Raw genomic sequence first — 23512 nt, forward strand, 5'->3', positions numbered from 1 at the left:
TATACCCATATTCAGAGCTAGTCTAGAAAAATATGGATATGGACTAGGAATCTAGACTTTGAATTCAGAACCACTAACACTAGCAGTTTTCTTTGAGTGGTCACATTAATAAGGGTATTTAAATGGGCATTTTCAGCTGAACTACCAGCACTTGCAAAACCTTAAATCTAATGGTTACATGTATAAGAACAGCAAAGACCTGACCATTCCAGAGCTCAAAGAACTTTAATAGAATGTAATACCTTTTCCACATCTTTAAACCTGAAAGAATAAGAGAAACTTTGTACTGACCCCTTGTCAAGAATACAGAAACACGAGTAAACCAGTTACGTTCTTGAATTTGTTTTATTGACATTTACATGAAGAGGAACAACTGAAGGTTTTAAGTGACAGGAAATGCAGTAAGAAAAAAATATAAACGGGTGACAAGTTTAGAAAAAGAGAAAACAAAAAACATGGACAACACAACAACAGAAGTCGACTTAAGCAAGCTCCTCGTCACCCTCCTCCTCAAACTCCCCTTCCTCCTCAGCGGTGGCATCCTGGTACTGCTGGTACTCGGACACCAGGTCGTTCATGTTGCTCTCAGCCTCGGTGAACTCCATCTCGTCCATGCCCTCTCCCGTGTACCAATGCAGGAAAGCCTTGCGCCTGAACATGGCCGTGAACTGCTCAGAGATTCTCTTGAAAAGCTCCTGGATAGCAGTGCTGTTGCCGATGAAGGTGGCGGCCATTTTGAGCCCACGAGGTGGAATGTCGCAGACGGCGGTCTTAACGTTGTTGGGGATCCATTCTACGAAGTAGCTGCTGTTCTTGTTCTGAACGTTGAGCATCTGCTCGTCCACCTCCTTCATGGACATGCGGCCACGGAAGACAGCGGCCACAGTCAGGTAGCGGCCGTGACGCGGGTCGCAGGCGGCCATCATGTTTTTGGCGTCGAACATCTGCTGGGTGAGTTCGGGAACGGTCAGGGCACGGTACTGCTGGCTGCCTCTGCTGGTCAGAGGAGCGAAGCCTGGCATGAAGAAGTGCAGACGGGGGAAGGGCACCATGTTCACTGCCAGTTTACGGAGATCTGCGTTCAACTGACCGGGGAACCTCAAGCAGGTAGTGACACCACTCATGGTGGCAGAGACTAGGTGGTTGAGGTCACCATATGTGGGTGTTGTGAGTTTTAGTGTACGGAAGCAGATGTCATAAAGGGCTTCGTTGTCGATGCAGTAGGTCTCGTCTGTGTTTTCCACCAGCTGATGGACAGACAGTGTGGCATTGTAGGGCTCTACCACGGTGTCTGATACTTTAGGAGAGGGCACTACGCTGAAGGTGTTCATGATACGGTCAGGGTACTCCTCACGGATTTTGCTAATGAGGAGGGTTCCCATACCAGACCCTGTACCTCCACCCAAGGAGTGAGTGAGCTGGAAGCCCTGCAGACAGTCACAGCTCTCCGCCTCTTTCCGAACCACGTCCAAAACTGAGTCAACCAGCTCAGCTCCTTCGGTATAGTGGCCCTTAGCCCAGTTGTTTCCAGCACCACTCTGGCCTATCAGGTGACAAATGGTAAGGAGTTTAGTTACTTCAACACAAAAGGAAACTAGATCCATATCAGGTGTCAATTTGCCATTCAAATTTTGTTCAGAGCAAGTGCCGGATAATTTCTCTTAAAGTCAGACATCCTAACTAAACCATTGCTCTCGGGTGCATATTTGTTGTAAAAAAATAAAATTTGTATAATATTTACCAAAAACAAAGTTGTCTGGTCTGAAGATCTGGCCAAAAGGACCGGACCTCACGGAGTCCATTGTACCAGGCTCCAAATCCACCAGTACAGCACGTGGAACATACTTTCCACCTATAAAAAAAACAAAGTACAGACTTTTAGGACAAATGCTTGGATAAAATGCGATTTAATACAGCTGTCAAGTAAAAATACAAAAGGCATTAATTTCTGCTCACCTGAGGCTTCATTGTAATAAACATTAATTCTGTCCAGCTGAAGGTCACTGTCGCCATGGTAACTGCCAGTTGGGTCAATTCCATGCTCGTCGCTAATGACTTCCCAGAACTGAAATAAAATGGATTCAAAGGTGAAGTTACAAAATGTGTTATTTTCCCCATTCAATTTAGTTTGACTAAAGACTTAGACCATGATCAAACGCAATGATGTGGAATTGGTTTATAAAAAGGCAAATAGAAGCGAACTTAAAACTAGGTTAATCCAATATTGAATTGCCAGAGTTTTCCGTTACATGGGCTCCACACTTGTAAAATGGAGTTCGCCAAGTCACCGGAGCCATTTTACACCACCCGGGAGCTTAAAGTAACAGCGGCGCAGTACCACGGCACTAATGTCTCGAATTTTAACTTTGGATATTGCACAAAGAGATCCTTCAGAATTATTCAGATCCTGTCTTTGCATGGGGCCAGGGGATATTTGCAACATGATATTAGCGTTCCCGCACTTTTCCATGAGCTAGATACAACCGGCCACATTACGACACGTGATTCTTCTAAGTGAATCGACTCGTTCGAACGGTTTGTTCAAATCTATTCGCCTAAGTCACGACTCTTCTACATTCAGTTGAAACCTTCAGTAGAAGAACAAAGTCTCGAAAGATTCGGCTCTACCAAATCAACACAAAGAACCGACTCGTTTGCGCATCGGACATTACGCCGGTCAGGCGCGGCCAACACCCTAAAACTAACGCATTGTTTCACCATTAGTTCATTCAAATCGTGCGGATTTCATACAATAAACGTCCTTAAAAAAACGATAAAAAAACTTGTCGATTCTTAGTTGAGGACTCAAAAAATAAGATTATTTTTTTACTTGTTGCGTGTTAAGATTAATGCAGAACCATATGTAGCTGCTACACCAAAAAAGCTTTTAGAAGTTAAGATTAAACAATAATAATAAACCGAACACAAATCAGCCAACTGAAAAAAAAAAAAAAAACGTTAATAGTAGCGTAATCGAATAAACTAACCATGTATGATCCTAAAAGCCGCGAATATTAGCTTTCCCCCAAAAGCCCAACTGGTAACGTTACTTTATTATATATTACAATGATTAATACATATATTCGTTCAGTTCTTACCTTAGCGCCAATCTGGTTGCCGCACTGTCCAGCCTGTAAATGCACAATCTCTCTCATTCTTGCGTTTTTGTTTGCTTAACAACCCCAAATATGACTGAGACAAACAGCTTCGAACTCAAACCCCTCGACAATGAGGTCGTAAAATGAGATGTGCTCCTACTTATTCTGTCTGGAGAAATCATCAACATTTCCATCATTCTCATTGGTTGCTGTGCGCCCTCTCCAGCATTCTCATTGGCTCCTTTGTGTGCCGATTGTTATGATTGGTTTATCCAGACGGATGCGTCATTAAAGGCAGGCTGAATGGCCATTGGCTAGAAGAGCGGTTATAACGGCTGTCGACATTCAAACCGCTTATCTAAAAACATAAATAAAATACAAATATTTTTTTTTTTGGGAAGGAGTTAGGACTGCAGGGATATTTTCCTAAACTTACTTGCTTAAAGAGGACAAATAAAATATAATATTATCCATTTTGACAGTTTAACCCTTCCATTTGTCCCAAATGGCCATTACAAGGTGCTAATTCATTTATAGGGCAGAAATAAAGTAATTATAATGCTAGTAATAATAAAAAATAAAAAACTCTGATAGGTTTAAAGCTTATTGAACCTAATTTTGTGTAAATGAAGAAAAAGCTGAGAGTATTTACATTTTTTTTCCTGATGACAAAAAATAGCATTGAAAATAGCATCCAGTCTTAACCTATGGATATAATTGATATAATCTATCCCTGACAACTTAATTTTCATTCACAAAAAATATGCATAAATAAGATACATACATTTCCGATGATGTATTAAGTCTATAAAGTACAAGAGACAAAATCACAATAGTCTTTGCATTTCTATATGATCTTTAATGTCTTTAAAAGCTGATATTGCATCAACATGTATCCTTAACCACATAATGAACCTCGAGTTGTTTTAGTTCACTGCCATATGTTTTCTGAACCCTTATTCTCTACCCAAGGACCTTATAAAAAATAATATGAAGTGTGCCAAGGTCACTGGGTCTCAATACAAATTGTTTACCAAAATAATTGTTTTCTGTTGCAGAGAGAAATAATAAAAAGACATGCATGATTGCCATGCAAGAAGATTTACAAAGAAACAAAAACAAGAAAGGAAAAAAATCCAGTCTTCTCTCTGTATGTTTGGTAAACACAAATGTTTCATTCTGGGTCAACTCTATCATTTCTTCTTTGTCTATGTGGATTTTGTGTTAAGCAGCGGCCTTTCCTAAACAATTCCTCGGGTGTGTCTTTGTCCAAGGTCATAGATCATCCTCTTTGTTCAGTCCATGTTTTTCAATGTACCGTCTGCGGGTGGGGTGAACAGAAAGTAAAGAATCAGATTACTCAACAGAAAAAATTGAGTACAACATACAATTTCTACACTGTAAAAAAGACAATCAAGGGTCTTGTAAATTTCATTTTTTTTTTAATTAAGGTGATAATTAAAAACATTGTGTCTATTTTATTAAGAAAATTGTGGTTCAGTGTTGTATAGAAAATATTGAGAATATTTCACTAATAAAACCAAGAGATACATTTATAAGGAAATATACACAGTTTTGAGGCTTGAATTGAGGAACCGATTAAGCTGATAAAATGGCTACCTATTTATTTTAAGAGAATTAGTTCAATTATGCAGGTTTTATTTAGAGACACCATTGTTAGTTCCCAGCATGCTTTGAACATGGCTGAAAATGGAGAGTAAATATTGAAATAGTGTTATTTTATATGTTTTTGAGTAAAGGGAAACATCTGGTAATGTTTAATGTTCAGTTATGTTTTTTGAAAGAGTTCATTGAACATTTGAAAGAGTTCCTATTATTTTGAAGTTTTGATCATTACCATTGTGCAGAAGAAAAGTAGGGCTTACGGTTAGGTTGTGAATACCTGCATTTATTAATACTCTGAAGCATGTTGCTTTGTTCATTAAGTAATAACTTTGCTAAAATGATAGTGCAGTAACAAGTTTGTTTCTGTGCTGTGCTAACAGCTTACAGTATTTTAATTATACAATATAACAAGGTTTGAAAGTAACACACTAGGCAATTTGGCGTGTTACTTATGTTTCCTGCTGGGAAGTTAGCATAAGCCAAATCTGCCCAGATTTTGCGCAAATAATCAACTTGTGAGTCATAATGATATATTAAATACACCGTATTACGCAGAATCTATATATAATCATAATAATATATACATATATATTATATATAGGGGGTAAAATAATATAAATAAGCTGTGACATAGTGGTTTATTTATTTCGGCTAGTAGATGTTCTGAATGGCTGGTAACTTAAAAATGTTGTAGCCAAATTGGCCGGTAAGTTCATTTCAAACCCTGAATATAACTCAGTCAAATAGAAACAGGTAATTTCCATTCACTCAAATTCACACAATTTTGAGAGTCAACTTAAATAAAAAAGCAGATTTCACTTAAAAGATTAAATTAATTTGTGTCATAGACTAAATATGGGATTTTACATGATTTATTCAGTTAGATTCCATGAAAGAAATCAAGCCTCAACTACTCAAGAATATAATGTGTAATATTGTTACCGTCATTTTTTTTTTTACAGTGAACAAACCTAGTGAACACTGGCAAACAACAGATTTTCAAACACCATGTTTCAAACATTATTTTAGTATTTATAAAACAACTACCTTCTTGCATAATCATATAAGGCTTCTTTTCTCTCCTGTAGGGTCATGTGTCTGTCTATGGGTGATCTCCCAAAAGATTTGGCAGCTGGCTGTTGAATAAATACACAGACATATTATATAAATATCCTGTCAGACAAAAGGCTTCAAAGTTGCTATTTATAGGTAAATTCACTAATATAGGCCATGCAAGAAAGATAAGATAACACAGAGCTTGTTTTTTGTGGTACACTGAAGAATATTGCAAATTTGATTTATACAGTGTAATAAATCGTAAATGGTCCTGTTAATAGTGATGTTCAATTATTTAACAAATCCTTCTTTTAAGCCGGTAACTGGTTGAGTCGGTTCACAGAATCGAAACGCTAGTTCTGGGATGATGGCGCAAGACGCATATCTGAGGTAGCACACACACACACACACACACACACACACTTTGCGCAGCACCAAATGAGTCAATAAGCTTGTCCAGACAGATTAATAGGGCTTTTCACACTTGAAATAGTTAACCCTGGGTCATTCTAAACCCTGGGTAAAACGAATCCTGAGTTATCTTGCTTCACAATGCTCATAATTTACCCAGGGTTAACAATTAATTCATATTATCCATATAATATTCATAAGCTAACGTTTCACACTGCACATTCCTAAATTTTGTTTGTTTATTGGTTTATTTAAGAGGGGACAGTGCAATTTCATTAAACACATGAACAAAAATGTTGGAAAAAAAAGCCAGAATTAGCCAAAAGGCTATTTTTCATCTGTTAAATCTGGGTTGACATTCTTATTTGCATATTTCTGGTGTCAGTGTCAATGATTGGATGTATCCTAGTATTGCCGACTGTACTATCGAGTTTATACTGAATGGACATTTCAAACTATAAAGGTAATGAAACTGTCTCTTCTTCACTCTAATGTCGTGTTTGACATTAGAATCTAGTTGTTATTTACACTTAGTATAAATAGCATCTATTGCTATAGCTGCTGCCTTTTACCTCTCAAACACTCAATTTACTGCGTGACTGTCCGAAGCACGCAAATATAAGTATGTGGGGTTGTAATATGAGGTTGACTTTAATTTCGAACCGATTCCTAAGTTCAATTACATGCTTATTGGCTCATTCAGAGCTGAGCATACTTCAGATGTAGGTTTGTGTCATCAACTTAAAACTTCAGTTCAATTCTGTGAACCGGCGCGACCGGTTACTCAATTAAAAGAATGATTCATTCAGGAATCAAACGTCACTACTTGTTAAACAAACTTTGGCTAAAAAACTGGTTCATTTGCACCTGTATCTTTTCAGTGAGTGATGTAAGAGTCACTGGTACCTTTAAATTGGGTGTGGATGCCATCACAGACAGGGTGGAGGAAGCTGCAGGTTTGGCTGGAGCTGAAGGAGCGCTCGCAGCAGCCTCCGAGCTGAACTGGTCAGCATGCTCCAGCAGGTTGGTTATGGTTGTGTCCACACAGTTGGTCTGCACTGTACAGAGACGAAAGAAAGGGAGAACTTAAAGGGATAGTTCACCCAAAAATAAAAATGTCCTGTAAATGTACTCACCCTCAAGCTATATATTTAATTGCCTTTTTTTTCTTTAGTAGAACAGTAAAGAAGATTTTTTTTCATTTTAGCTGAAACCGTGGTCCTTTGTGGTTCATTTAATCAGTCAATTTGAGAGTCAAAAAACATATACAGGCCAAACAAAATTAATACCCGTGGATCCTGACGATATATTAAGGGTCTTACGCAGCTAAACAATCGGTGTGTGCAAGGAACATTATTTACAACATTATAACCTGTAATCCACAGCCTCAGCAAACAGTCTTGAACATGTTCACGAGACAGTCTGGAGCGCGATCTTCCGTCGCTGTATCAAGTGCGCGCTGGAGCAAACTCAAATGTGAACTGATGCTGTGTTTGTTTACAACAGAGGGAGGACGTGTGTGTTGTTCATCAAAATTATACTTGAGTTATCCTGGATGCCGCAACCTATATCAAAAATTAAGATTACGTTTGCCTGCGCATTTTTATATGGGGGAAGATTGACTTTTCAGATTCTTAACGTTTGATCTCCAGCTTATATGTCATTATGCGACAGGAAGTTTGCGCTCCAGACTGTCGTTACAGCGCTTAGGACCATTGGCGAGGCTGTGGATTACAGGAAATAATGTTGTAAATAATGTTCAGTTTTTTGCACACACAGATCGCTTAGCTTCTTATGACCTCAACGTATCGTCAGGAGCCATGGGTATCAATTTTGTTTAGCCTGTATATGATTTTTTGAAGTGACAGTAGCAGTTAACTTGCATTATATGAATCACCAAGAACCACGGTTTCAGCTAAAAACTTCTTTACTGTTCTACTCAAGAATAAACATCACCTACATCTTAAATGGCCTGAGGGCAAGTAAATCAACAGCAAATACAATTTTTTTGGTGAACTATCCCTTTAACCAAATACATACTGGCTGAAACTGAATTGCTTGAAACCAAGAAATCAGCTTTGCATTAGTACGCATATAGGGGAGCCACAAAACAGTATAATGGCACATTTGGTTTTATTGAAGCTAGTCTGAATTAATATTTCAGGGGATTTTATGTTAGTGACTAATTGCATACAGCAAAGCATTATGGGAGGAAGACATACACAGGTCTCTGGTGATGACCGATAATGGGACGTCAGGCAGCACCTCTTTCACCTGCTGCACCATACGTGCTACTCGTGAGTCTTCGGCCCCTGCACTTGTGCCCAGGAAACCCTGTGCCACTGTGCGAGGTCTGGCACCCAAATCTGACAAAAAAAAAAAAAAAACAGTTTCATGTTACACTAGAGGACAAAATACATCTACTATGTTGATTCAGTGATCTAACTTGTAATTTCATTTCTCACCATTGAATCCGTTCTTACTTGAATGTGCAGTCTGAGCGGCAGTGTGTCTTTTCCTTTTGATGTGTTCGGCTTTGTCTGCTTTAGTGATCTGTGTGGAGATCACGCCCAGCTTGGTGGCCAGCAGCTGACGAGGGACACAATGAACATTACATCAAACGACACACCGAAACAAGTCGAAGCTTTGAAACGGACATGGAACAGATCTGAAGGTTAGGCAGATGAAAAGCCATGTCAGTGGACAATAAGATAATGGTTTGTTTGAACATGTTTTTAATGGAAATTCAACCAAGTATGACATTACCGGAAAATGGTTTCAAATCTTTTACATTTCAAGGCATTTCACAGAGCATTCATTACTACAGAAGCATGACTTACACCCTTTCAACTGGCTATAGGCAGATGATCGCTACATGCATTTACATGCACTTTTTTTCTTAGTAAGACTAATTCAGTTTTTTTAAATGCTCTAGATGAATCATACCAGTCCAGTTTTTGTTAAATCGGACTAACACTACTGTTCAAAAGTTTGGTTTGTTCATTTTTTTTTTTTAATGTTTCTGAAAGACTCTCTATGCTCAACAATGCTGCATTTACTTAATCAAAAATGCAGTAATTGTTGAATATTATTACAATGTAAGATAACCCTTTAAAATGTAAATGTACAATTTTAAATGTAAAAATGTATTTCTGTAATGCAAAGCTGAATTTTTTAGCTTCATTACTCCTGTCTCACCTTCAGAAATGAGTCGGTGCTCAATAAACATTTCTTATGATTATCAATGTTGATAACAGCTGTGCTGCTTGTTATTTGTGTGGAAACCTTTAAGATAGTGTAGCTAATATGATGGTAGCTCGAGTTTGTCCAGCATGTAAACACATTAATCAGGCTACAATTGGCGATGACTATAATCACTGCACAAGCAAACATATTTTTCAGAAAGTGCAGAAATTGATAAAAAGGAAAGGGCAAACATGTATAAAATATAAAATGTATAAAATAAATATACATACAAAATATGTATAAAATATGCATTACAATATGCATTGTAAAATATACATTTTACATGCAATGTATATTAGATAAAATAGTACACAGAATTCAACACACACACACATACACACAAAAAAAAAAAAAAAATGGAAAAAGTTTTACCTCTTGGACTTTGCTGGCAAATTCTAGATGAGATTCACCGTCTTCTTTAGACAATGGTGGAAGCCATCTGGTTGAGAGCATTTCAAAACAATCACACCTTACATATTTGTACCGAGACACTTAACAAGAGTGAGAAAGAAAGTTTATTCATTCAGAAAGCCATGATGCTTCTGATTCTTTCTTTATTCACTCAATAAATTATTACAACATTACCATTAAACATTAGCATCTACTTCAAAATGTCAACATTTTATAAAACTAAAATATATTCAAATATTTCAAACAAGTGACAGTAATAAAAGTACAATATTTAGCAGCAGGCAAGTATGCACAAAAATTCAGGACTAAACCTGAAACTGTTGGTCTTATAAGCTTCATTCGCAAGACTCCTGAGGCTATTAAATACTGAAAAGCTTCATTATTGTATTACCAGTTCTGGCCTGTCGAGCAGCAATAGAGGATTGTACGTTTAAAATACTGCCACTGGACAAAGGAGAGACTGTAATATGTAGTACCTTACATGGTACACTGTGAACGGTACAAAAAAGGTCCACAGCAGCTCCTTCAGCCATGAGGACTCTGGCGTGTTCTGAAAAGAAACAGAGAAAGACCGTTTATATTATCCTAGATGCTAGTCTTTAACAGAACAGTTATGTGCATGTCGATGGCTTAATGCTTGTTATCTAGACATAATTTCACATGCACAACGCAATTCTCCCTACCCAGTTGACCAAGACCAATTTTTGGAGCAGCAAAAACAGGTCATTAAAAAAATCGTCATGGAATTACCATCATTAACATGATCGCCCTGCCCACATTTATATAAACCACCTATCCGGCATTCAGCAACTCGCCCCGTCCTGATGAACGCTAGTGTGAACTGCACCAGCAAAACAGTAACAGAGGTCATACAGGTGAAACTCAAAAAATTAGAATATCGTGCAAAAGTTCATTTATTTCAGTAATTCAACTTAAAAGGTGAAACTAATATATTATATAGACTCATTGCATGCAAAGTGAGATATTTCAAGCCTTTATTTGTTATAATTTTGATGATTATGGGTTACAGCTTATGAAAACCCCAAATTCTAAATTAAGCTATAATATAAGCTATAATAATCATCAAAATTATAACAAATAAAGGCTTGAAATATCTCACTTTGCATGTAATGAGTCTATATAATATATTAGTTTCACCTTTTAAGTTGAATTACTGAAATAAATTAACTTTTGCACGATATTACAAATTTTTCGAGTTTCACTTGTATAAATGTTTAGAGCCTGAGAAGTTGAAAACATAAGTTATTATTACAACTATAAACCTAAATTATATATTTTTTAATGCAAGAAAACATAATAAAATGAATATCTTACAATTGAAAAACAAGTTTTTATATAAATGTGCATTTGTGAGTTACAATGTAAATTCCAAGATAATGTCACAATTCTGACTTTTTAACTGATTATTTAGAAAATAGGAATTGTAAGATAGATGTAAACTTTCAATTGCGAGAAGGTTGAATTGTGAGATAAAAAGCTGCAATTACTTTTATTTATTTATTTATTTATTCTGTAGCTGAAACAAGCTTCCATACTTTACACATCCACATCCTTTTAAATTAATCAGATCTGGCGGTCCATGACATCTAAACAGATTGGAAACCCTGATGTAATACAGCAGCTGAAGGAATGGATCATATCCATTGTTCACCAAAACATAATAATAAAACCACTTTGCAAAGCCGTAATGGGAGCAAGAGGTCGCTATGAGCCGATATGCCGACCTTTGACAGTCCGTCTTTCTATTGCACTGTGAATCTCTTATTATCAGTGCTGCTATAAATATCCACGCTCACACAAAGACTATCTTGTGTGTGTCGACAAGAACTTGAGAATGGAAAAAAAAGATCTGGGAACTCTAGAAACGATTGACAATTAGCTATTCAGTCTTATTTAAATGCCTGGGTGGATGGTTTCATAGCAAAGTGATTTACAGAAATAACAAGTGAAGCATTGACATAAAAACTACAGGTAGGATTACATTACATACACATGCAGAGCAAGAGAGGTAAATACTTACTTATTATGTGTGTGAATTTAATCGGGTTAAATCATTCAACAAGAGAGGATTATAAAAAAGGTTTAAATGCAATTACCAAAGCTATGAAAGGCCTCTTCACCAGCAACGCCACGGGCTGGATGGAGTCAGACACGGAGAAAGGCCAGGAGCTGAGGAGAGAGAAGTTGGGCTTTTAAAAATGGCATATTTCCCAAAGAGAAAAGGAAACGTCATCTAAAAGCTAATGGCAAGGTGTCTGTCAGCTGATTAACAGGCAGTAAATGCTAAACCTGAGGATCAGTAAAGCTTAGAGAGGAACCCTCAAGAAAGCTTAGAGAGGACCTGGCAACCCTCCCAGAACAGATCCACATTTAATCACAGAAGTCTCAGCATTAAAGCAGTCCTTACTTACCAAACATTATTTATATTAGGCACCTGACTGTCTAAATACAGTAGAGTCACATTTAAAACCAAATCAGATACATCATAAAACAGGTATTTACGCTATAAACAGCGAGTCGCTATCGGCTAAACGGATGAAATCTCTTTTAGGCATATTACGTTTATAGTCATCCTAAAGGTCATTTCATATAGTTTATTTTATTATACACTATAGTATTAGTTTATGGGGAACAAATAGATACATCATTCTTCCAACCTACAAATTGAGACCTTATTATGTCTAGCATCCAACTTCACACTACAGATTATCTTCATAAATACAGTATACTCACATAAAGCAATATATACTTTAAAGCAAATATCAACCGTGACACAGTTTATATCAAAATGTTTTTAACTATATTATCGCTTAGCTCTTTATATCAAGTTTATGTAAGTATATCTAACTTATTCAGAATACATACAGTACATGAACATATAGCAAATCTCAACTGCTTGAATGATTGTTAATATTTTTTATAAAATGTAAACTATATTATCGCCCAGCTATTTATATAAAGTTGGATATGTCGAACTTAATTTGCATATTACTCGCATAGGGCAATATATACTCTCAGCTGACCGATTGCTTGTAATCTGCTAAATGCAACTACCGTATAATACATTAAGATAATACACATTAACACCATGATTTTCTGTAAAGCTGCTTTGAAACAATGTGTATTTGTGAAAAATGAATTTGACTTGTAATAATGTTTTGAACCTGAACTTGAGGAGGCCGGTCCGGCCGTTGGTGGTGTCCTCCTCTGGAAAGAGCAGGAGGGGTAAAGCGCTAGGAGATGAGCAATATCTGCGCAGGGTCTCTGTCAGCTCCGTCCTGCTCCCTACGCCCTGACCCAGCTCCATAAAACCCCTCGCCCAGCACAGGAACCCCACGGGGCCCTCCAGCAGGGGCTAAACACAGAGAAACAGGCAAACATGGTTAGATGTAGCCGATTAGATACATAACTACAAAATTATATAAAAAGGGGATATATAGCAATTCAAAGTGTCTTATTCTTTTATTATTGAAGCTGAATCAAACAGGTAACATTGTGTAATGCATCTGAGCAATGCGTTCAAAAGTTTGTGATCGCAAAGTGCTTTAGTACAATTTAATTTGAATATATTTTGAAATGTAATCTATTCCTGTGATCAAAGCTGAATTTTAAGCATCATTACTCCAGTCTTCAGTGTCACATGATCCTTCAGAAATCATAATATATGCTGATTTGCTGCTCAATGTTTTTGTGGAAACTATGATAGCTCTGTGAAACTGTGATACAGGAATAATATAAAGTTCAACATTTACTTGAAATATAAATCTTTTGTCACATTTTAAATGTATTTACTGTGATTTTTTGATCATTTCAATGTTTAATAAAATCTTAAGTAATTTGATACCGGCACATGCCTAAAGTGTACATATACTGAGTATATTATTAATGGTGCTTGCCTATGGCAAAGCAACATTAGTGTTATTGCTCATACTTATTAATGGTGCTTGCTTTAGCAAGGCATCATTATTGTTATTGCTCATACTTATTATTCTTCTTCTTCTTCCACTTTTTTTTCGTCTCGCTACTCCTCCTGCAGTTTTTGTCACAGACCCATGAATGAGGTGTCAAAACGTGCGGCCTATTTGGGAATGGTGTGCTATGACTTTTATAAGCGATCCGGCGTACGATGTTCGCCCGACGGGCGAAATAGCAGCGAAAAAAAACGCATTGACTTACATTGAAAAAAACGTAAAACGCCTCATAGCTCAGAGCGAGGATTTCGTAGAAATGTGAAATTTACGACATTTGAAGAGGCTGGCAGGCTCTTTAAGAATATACCTCACAATGGGGTAAAAGTTGCACCCCTGGGGGGCAGGAGCGCCCCAAAGTTTTCCCATTCATTGTCTATGGCATAGGACGGCCCATGAAATGGGCCGTCCTACACCATAGTAAGCGATTTTGTATTGAACATAACTCTGGATCACAGTGTCATAGAGACAAGGGGGCGGGCTCATTTTACTCAGACGACCAATCAGTCTCTCAGGATCATTGTGAAGCTATCAGGCCACGCCCCTAGCAACCATTTAGAGCACCTTAGCAACAAGTTCCATAGACTTCCATTGAAAGATATCAAATGGATATCTCTGGATAGAAGAGTCATAGAAACATGAGGGTGGTCTCGTTTGACTCGGGGCAGCAAACAGCCAATCATGAATCACATCAACACTTCCTAGCCCCTCCCTAGCAACCATTGTCGAGCACCTTAGCAACCAAAATTCACAGACTCATAGCTCAGAGCAAGGATGTCGCAGAAACGTGTAATTTGGCACATTTAAAGAGACTGGCAGGCTCTATAAGAACATACCACACAATGGGGTAAAAGTTGCACCCCTGGGGGGCAGGAGGGGCCCAAAGTTGCCCCAATAAAGTACTATGGTGTAGGACAGCCCATGAAATGGGCTGTCCTACACCATAGTAAGCGATATTCTATTGAACATAACTCTGGATCACATTTGAAGAGGCTGTTAGGCTCTGTAACAACATACCACACAATGGGGTAAAAGTTGCACCCCTGGGGGGCAGGAGGGGCCCAAAGTTGCCCCAATAAAGTACTATGGTGTAGGACAGCCCATGAAATGGGCTGTCCTACACCATAGTAAGCAATATTCTATTGAACATAACTCTGGATCACATTTGAAGAGGCTGTTAGGCTCTGTAACAACATACCACACAATGGGGTAAAAGTTGCACCCCTGGGGGGCAGGACCGGCCCAAAGTTGCCCCATTCACGTACTATGGTGTAGGACAGCCCATGAAATGGGCTGTCCTACACCATAGAAACCGCATTTGTATTGAACATAACTCTGGATCACAGTGTCATAGAGACAAGGGGGCGGGCTCATTTTACTCAGACGACCAATCAGTCTCTCAGGATCACTGTGAAGCTATCAAGCCACGCCCTAGCAACCATTTAGAGCACCTTAGCAACAAAATCCATAGACTTCCATTGAAAGACATCAAATGGATATCTCTGGATAGAAGTGTCATAGATGAAGTGAGGGTTGGCTCGTTTGACTCGGGGCAGAAAACAGCCAATCCCGAATCACCTCAACAATTCCTAGCCCCTCCCTAGCAACCATTGTCGAGTACCTTAGCAACCAAAATCCAAAGAGGGATATCTTCCATTCTGAATGTCACAGAGACGTGGGAGTTGGTTTATATCATTCATACTGACAAGCAGCCTTTGGAGTTTCATGATTGGCAGCTGCCAAGCCACTCCCTAGCAACAAAAGAGAGTACCCTAGCAACCATTTTGCAAGACCTATATCTCTGCATCAAAACATCGTATAGAGATGGGGGTTGGTTTATACATTCACACTGACGTTGGAGCTTCATGATTGGCAAATGCCAAGACACTCCTTAGCAACCAAACAGATTACCCTAGCAACCATTTTGCAAGGCGTATATCTCTGCATCAGAACATCGTATAGAGATGGGGGTTGGCTCTTTTGACTCATGCTAGCAAACAGGACTTGCTACATGCTACACATGCTAGCAGTGAATAGCTACATGCTAATATTGATTAGCTAAGTGCTAAATCATGCCAATAAAATGCTACAAACACCATAGTAACCATCTGTGACAACTACCAACCACCTAGTAACACCATAGCAACTACCCAGAATACCCTAGCAACTGCCTAGCAACCACCCAGAACACCCTAGCAACCGCCTAGCAACCGCCTAGCAACCACCCAGAACACCCTAGCAACCGCCTAGCAACCACCCAGAACACCCTAGCAACCGCCTAGCAACCACCTAGCAACCACCCAGAACACCCTAGCAACCGCCTAGCAACCACCCAGAACACCCTAGCAACCGCCTAACAACCACCCAGAACACCCTAGCAACCGCCTAACAACCACCCAGAACACCCTAGCAACCGCCTAGCAACCACCTAGCAACCGCCTAGCAACCACCCAGAACACCCTAGCAACCACCTAGCAACGACCCAGAACACCCTAGCAACCGCCTAGCAACCACCCAGAACACCCTAGCAACCGCCTAGCAACCAGCCAGAACACCCTAGCAACCGCCTAGCAACCACCCAGAACACCCTAGCAACCACCTAGCAACCGCCTAGCAACCACTTAGAACACCCTAGCAACCGCCTAGCAACCACCCAATACACCCTAGCAACCGCCTAGCAACCACCCAATACACCCTAGCATCTTTATAGCAAACTCCAAGAACACCCTAGCAACCGGGTCGTGTTTTTTGCCACTGCAAGCACCATTCACATTTTCTTCTGGAAATGTACGTTCTAGTTATTATTTTACTTCTTTTTATTCCGCCGCTTTTTTGACGCGCTACTCCTCCCGCAGCTTTTGTCCCAGACCCCTGAATGAGGTGTCAAAACGTGCGGCCTATTCGGGAATGGTGTGCTATGACTTTTATAAGCGATCGGGGGTGCGGTGGTCGCCCCAGGGGCGAAAAAGTCGACGAAAAAACGCATAGACTTAACATTACGTCAAACTTTGACGAGTCATAGCTCAGAGTTGGGATTTCGTAGAAATGTGAAATTTACCACATTTGGAGAGGCTGGCAGGCTCTGTAAGAACATACCTCACAATGGGGTAAAAGTTGCACCCCTGGGGGGCAGGAGCGGCCCAAACTTTTCCTATTGACTTAACATGGTGTAGGACGTCCCATGAAATGGAGAGAGAGAGAGAGTAAGCGATTTTGTATTGAACATAACTCTGGATCACAGTGTCATAGAGACAAGGGGGCGGGCTCATTTTACTCAGACGACCAATCAGTCTCTCCGGATCATTGTGAAGCTATCAGGCCACGCCCCTAGCAACCATTTAGAGCACCTTAGCAACAAGTTCCATAGACTTCCATTGAAAGAGATCAAATGGATATCTCTGGATAGAAGAGTCATAGAAACATGAGGGTGGTCTCGTTTGACTCGGGGCAGCAAACAGCCAATCATGAATCACATCAACACTTCCTAGCCCCTCCCTAGCAACCATTGTCGAGCACCTTAGCAACCAAAATTCACAGACTCATAGCTCAGAGCAAGGATGTCGCAGAAACGTGTAATTTGGCACATTTAAAGAGACTGGCAGGCTCTGTAAGAACATACCACACAATGGGGTAAAAGTTGCACACCTGGGGGGCAGGAGGGGCCCAAAGTTGCCCCAATGAAGTACTATGGTGTAGGACAGCCCATGAAATGGGCTGTCCTACACCATAGTAAGCGATATTCTATTGAACATAACTCTGGATCACATTTGAAGAGGCTGGTAGGCTCTGTAACAACATACCACACAATGGGGTAAAAGTTGCACCCCTGGGGGGCAGGACCGGCCCAAAGTTGCCCCATTCACGTACTATGGTGTAGGACAGCCCATGAAATGGGCTGTCCTACACCATAGAAACCGCATTTGTATTGAACATAACTCTGGATCACAGTGTCATAGAGACAAGGGGGCGGGCTCATTTTACTCAGACGACCAATCAGTCTCTCAGGATCATTGTGAAGCTTTCAAGTCACGCCCTAGCAACCATTTAGAGCTCCTTAGCAACAAGCTCCATAGACTTCCATAGAAAGACATCAAAGGGATATCTCAGGATATAAGTGTCATAGAAACACGAGGGTTGGCTCGTTTGACTCGGGGCAGCAAACAGCCAATCCCCAATCACCTCAACACTTCCTAGCCCCTCCCTAGCAACCATTGTCGAGTACCTTAGCAACCAAAATCCAGACAGGGATATCTTCCATTCTGAATGTCAAAGAGACGTGGGAGTTGGTTTATATCATTCATACTGACAAGCAGCCTTTAGAGTTTCATGATTGGCAGCTGCCAAGCCACTCCCTAGCAACAAAAGAGAGTACCCTAGCAACCATTTTGCAAGACCTATATCTCTGCATCAAAACATCGTATAGAGATGGGGGTTGGTTTATACATTCACACTGACTTTGGAGCTTCATGATTGGCAGCTGCCAAGCCACTCCCTAGCAACCAAACAGATTACCCTAGCAACTGTTTTGCAAGGCGTATATCTCTGCATCAGAACATCGTATAGAGATGGGGGTTGGCTCTTTTGACTCATGCTAGCAAACAGGACTTGCTACATGCTACACATGCTAGCAGTGAATAGCTACATGCTAATTTTGATTAGCTAAGTGCTAAATCATGCCAAGAAAATGCTACAAACACCATAGTAACCATCTGTGACAACTACCAACCACCTAGTAACAACATAGCAACTACCCAGAATACCCTAGCAACTGCGTAGCAACGCCCTAGCAACCACAAAAATACCCTGGCAACTGCTTAGCAACGCCCTAGTAACCACCCAGAACACCCTAGCAACCGCCTAGCAACCACCCAGAACAACCTAGCAACCACCTAGCAACCACCTAGCAACCACCCAGAACACCCTAGCAACCGCCTAGCAACCACTTAGCAACCGTCTAGCAACCACCCAGAACACCCTAGCAACCACCTAGCAACCGCCTAGCAACCACCCAGAACACCCTAGCAACCGCCTAGCAACCACCCAGAACACCCTAGCAACCACCTAGCAACCACCCAGAACACCCTAGCAACCACCCAGAACACCTTAGCATCTTCATAGCAAACTCCAAGAACACCCTAGCAACCGGGTCGTGTTTTTTGCCACTGCAAGCACCATTCACATTTTCTTCTGGAAATGTACGTTCTAGTTATTTATACTGTGCAATTTGTGTAAGTTATATAATGTTATTTGTATATTATATATCTAGGGATGCATAACGATTAATTGCAATTAATCGTTTGCAGAATAAAAGTTTTTGTTTACATCATATATGTGTGTGTACTGTGTAAAATAATTATGTATTTATAAAAACACACACGTGCATGTATATATTTTAAAAATATTTACATGTTTATATACATTTTTATATTTAAATATAATTTATATTATATATAATTAATATCTAAATATATTTTTTTCTTAAAATTATACATGCATGTTTGTGTATTTATATATACATAATTTTTATACACCGTACACACACATATATGATGTAAACAAAAACGTATTCTGCAAACGATTAATTGCGATTAATCGTTATGCATCCCTAGTATATACTATTTACATGTATTATAATTGAATGATTTTAAACCCTAATTGTAAATGTTCAATTTTGTTTACTGTAATGTACAATTATGTATTATTAATAAGTTAAAGTTTACATTTATAATACATACATACATTTATCTTCTAACTAAAACCTAGGTCAACTCATACAGAAATGTTAGATGAGAGCAGCATGACCTAATGTTTGAAAATTAATTCAAGTTACTCCTGCAGCGCCGCATTCAAACAAAGTGACTCATTTGAAGTGAGCAAACAGAGAGAATTAAACCTCATTCACTGGCCTCTGGCCCAACATTAAGTCAGCACAGCATCCAAAGAAGAAATAGACCTCACTGTGTGAGTTAACCAATGAAAGACACAGACGTCCAGAGCAGAGCAGAGATTACATCATGCAGGGAGACACACATACACACTCACCGTGTTACAGGAGGTCAGGAGGTTGATAATATTGTGGTCGAAATGTGTAACGTGATTGGAGATGTAAAGTCGGGCAGTTTTGTCCCGTAAGCGCGGGCTGTTCTGCCGGACATGCAGACCCAGCACTGAACACATTATTCTCACTATGAACCTGAAACAGCACAGACAAATGCCAATTCACACACACTGGCATCAATACTGCAAACATACAAACACAAACTTCGGGTGTGTTCACACTTGCAGATTGTTTTTTTTTTGTTTTGTTTTTTGTCGGGACCAAAAAAAGCTGTGGGCTAGATGCGCTCGCTATATGTGTGTACATATGATGATGGCATTTTGACCAGCTGAGAACTTGTGAAGATTTTAGAAAATGTGTAAGGGTCAAAACAGCACCAGGAATTCCTCCGTTGCACAAAAACGAAGATCTGCTGCGAGGAGACGCGGTTCTGATGCCTGTACCGAACTTTGACGGGCAACAACGCGACTATGACGAGAAAAAAACAGGCATGCTTCAGCATTCTGTCCTTTTTAGGGTTGCATCTGGTAAATCATGTACAGTTTTTGGTTCGTTTACATGTCTTTGGTACGTGTTAGATTTATTTTTCAGTTGAACCGCACCAGAGTTTGTTTGGAAGTGGACGATACCCATCTTTTCAGTGGTCTCTCTGCTTGTTTGGTGCACACCAGGGTTCGGATGGCAATGTTCACACTTATTCAAATGAACCGCACTTACAGAGCAATCGCACCAGAGTTTGTTTTAATCTAACCAAACATGCCAAGTATGAACACACCCTAAATCTGCCAAACAAAAATGACAAAAGATTTTACACTAGAATTGATATGCATGCATTAGGAAACTTGTGACTGATCACCAAATTATTAATAATTTTTAAACACCCTAATCAGGTGTGTGAAAAATTAATCTGTAAAACATTTTTTTTTTTTAAATAAAATATTCATAAAAAGTTTGAGCATGTATGTCACACAAGTATTGTTATTAACTAAACTGGCTAAAATTATTTCTGGTAATAGAAAAAAAAAATAGATAAAAAAACAAAGATGATGAAGAGAACATTAAGAAAGTTTGCCTTGGAAAAAGACAAATGTGGATTTTGTTAATAAAAAAAATAATTAAAGCTATATAGAAAAATAAAAAAATGACAAAATTAATCAAACTTAAACTAAAATTATAAAAATAAAAGCCAATTCAAAATATGAATAAATACTATAATAGCATTTAAATAATACTAAAATAACACTGTAACGATGTAAGATCAATTATCTACATAAAACCTAGTCCACAAATGTTTTCTATATATTATTGTATTTCTGATCTTACTCTTTTGGTGCGCTTTCTAAATGTTGACAACTATCAATTCTCCAGTGTGGCGTCTTACCTTCTGACAATACTGTCAGGTAGTGCACAACTCACTAGAAACACATGGACACCAATAAATATTCGCAGAAGCATCAAGCACAAGCCAACAGGGGAGTACAGCAACAACAGCAGGAGGATGAAGCGATCATTTGGTAACCTGTGAAAACAGATGACAGGAATAGAAACCAGCTTCAGGATCTATTTCTGAGAACAGCCGTTTGGCAGAATTCAACATCCATCTCTCCATTTCAGAGATCTGAGCAGTGTACACTGGAGACTGCATGACCGATTTCCACCAGTTTACAAACTAGTGCACTTCATTTCTGCTGTCATGTATGAGTTACTCTAAAATATCAGGATTGCTACTAGACTTGCAGCAACATGAATTGAGGCCTTGGTGGAGAAAAAACACACAGCTATTATATGATCATGCAGCAGGCCTTACTGCTGACATAAATAATCACAAATAATAATACTCATTGTGTTTATATAAACAATATAATTTTTCATTAGTAATATATAACGTTTCATTAACAATATATAACGTTTCATTAACTGTAAACACAACCAGACTTTTATATACTGCAATACTATCATTATAAACCATAATAGTACTGTTCAAAAGATCAGCACTTAATTAAAATAGTAAGATAGTAAAGTTTTTTAATGTTGCAAAACATATCTGTCATCTCTGATCAATTGAATGCGTAATAAAATATATTTTCAATAGGATTTATGGCAAATATAGTTTATTAAATTACGTAAGTGCAACAATAACCAGAAATCATACGTATTTACTATTTATTTTCTCATGTAGGTATTTGAAAATCCTTCAATGATCTCTAACAGACTTTATACGATTGTGTTTTTGAGGGTTTGATGTTGAACATGCTACGGCTAATTGTGTTAGCTCTGCAACTGTTGTCATTTCAAGCTTTAAATGTGAATAAGTTACCGCTGGAAGTCGAACATCTGCTCAATCCCCCGCGTTTCCATTATTTAAACTCTTTCTGTGATATTGTCAAAGGTTGCTGCATACTATTCTTCAGGGTTTAACAGAAGGTGAGGGGGGAGAGACGCTAGCCCGTTTTAGCCTGTGCTGTTATTCGCCATGTTGAGAAGCTGCTGATGTTTCTAGATGGAGAACAAAGAACTTCAGGGAAGAAACGAGATTAGACGCTCCAGAGCTACTTCCGTGTTGAATCACGTGCTTTGCTATAACGCACCTGATTGGTCTTTAGATGTTTAGGATCGCTTTTATACAAAAAATAATAATTATAATACTCAATATCTTATAGTGCACACCACCAAATAAATGGAGATGTGCAATTTTTTACAAAAATACAGCATAAATAAATATTGTTCGGTGTAGATTTTTATTCTTAGCAATAACGATATTACATTTTCCAACTGTATGTATTGTAAAATTAGTGTCTTAATTAACATTATGTATTTGCCATTTCAGCTCTAAGCCCCGAGGTAAAAGTCTAGCGACCTCTTCTGCCGCATTTGTTAACATTACCAAATAGTCAAGAGTGGATGAGCTGCTAAATAAAGCATCTATGTTCCTCTTGAGTTTTCAAAAGACAACCGAAACAAGTCCACCCTTCATCGTTATCTTATTTTCTTGCTTTTCCGCGTGCATTTTTCTTGTTGAAGACTGACATCTTGCGTTATGGAGTATGCACTACAATACAGTCTGACATCCTTAATCAGTTTAACCTAACATTTATTTACATTTTTAAATGGGTTTAAACCTATTTTTTTTTATTCTTACATATTTAGACAACTGCTAACCTATTTCTTTAATTTTCGCTTGCCTTATAAAAAAAATATCCATATTGTTTTGCAAGAAATTACGTTTGTGCAGGAAGCACTTGCTGTTTTCAAACACTAGGGGACACCACACGTCTTCTTATCTCCCAATGTCACCTTTTCAACTCTCAAGACTTTATGAAAACAGCAATTCAGTAGTTATGTAGGTGTCGGTGACTTCTTTTTGTTTGCCCACCATTATAATTCATTACATTAAAACCATTAGTAAAAACCATAAATATCTCTAATATTTCTACTTTGTTCCTTCATAAGTCACAGTTTAGCAGGGTAGCTAAATCTCTCTCGTGATCAGTTTGACTGACAGTATATTGACAAAGCAAATAACGCAGTTTGTCATATATTGATCCAAGTATTACTGCAAATGTAATAGGCCCTATACTACACAATACAAAAAAATCTGAACCGTCTGATCTATACGG

At 38.7% G+C, this 23512-nt stretch overlaps 2 protein-coding genes across 3 annotated transcripts; both read right to left on the reverse strand.

Moving 5' to 3' along the window:
* Nucleotides 1-326: 326 nt before the first annotated feature.
* On the reverse strand, nt 327-3331 carry tubb4b (tubulin, beta 4B class IVb). The gene is made up of 4 exons (XM_079631372.1): nt 3099-3331; nt 1957-2065; nt 1742-1852; nt 327-1543 (listed from the first exon to the last, which is right to left on the reverse strand). The coding sequence occupies exons 1-4, from the start codon at nt 3153-3155 to the stop codon at nt 483-485; spliced, it is 1338 nt and encodes a 445-aa protein (XP_079487498.1). The 5' UTR covers nt 3156-3331; the 3' UTR covers nt 327-482.
* A 389-nt stretch (nt 3332-3720) lies between these two features.
* On the reverse strand, nt 3721-22387 carry aup1 (AUP1 lipid droplet regulating VLDL assembly factor). 2 transcript variants are annotated; one of them, XM_079631374.1, is made up of 12 exons: nt 22213-22387; nt 21277-21414; nt 19880-20030; nt 13034-13224; nt 11966-12038; nt 10325-10398; nt 9810-9876; nt 8675-8780; nt 8414-8557; nt 7098-7249; nt 5772-5860; nt 3721-4419 (listed from the first exon to the last, which is right to left on the reverse strand). In XM_079631374.1, exons 1-12 carry the CDS (start codon nt 22251-22253, stop codon nt 4374-4376), a joined length of 1272 nt encoding a protein of 423 aa, XP_079487500.1. In that variant the 5' UTR covers nt 22254-22387; the 3' UTR covers nt 3721-4373. The 2 variants fall into 2 exon arrangements, with proteins under 2 accessions (XP_079487500.1, XP_079487499.1); XM_079631373.1 differs by having other exon boundaries at nt 3853-4419; nt 8657-8780.
* Nucleotides 22388-23512: the final 1125 nt, after the last annotated feature.

This window comes from Phoxinus phoxinus (assembly GCF_949152265.1).
Source record: "Phoxinus phoxinus genome assembly, chromosome: 12".
Taxonomy (NCBI): domain Eukaryota; kingdom Metazoa; phylum Chordata; class Actinopteri; order Cypriniformes; family Leuciscidae; genus Phoxinus; species Phoxinus phoxinus.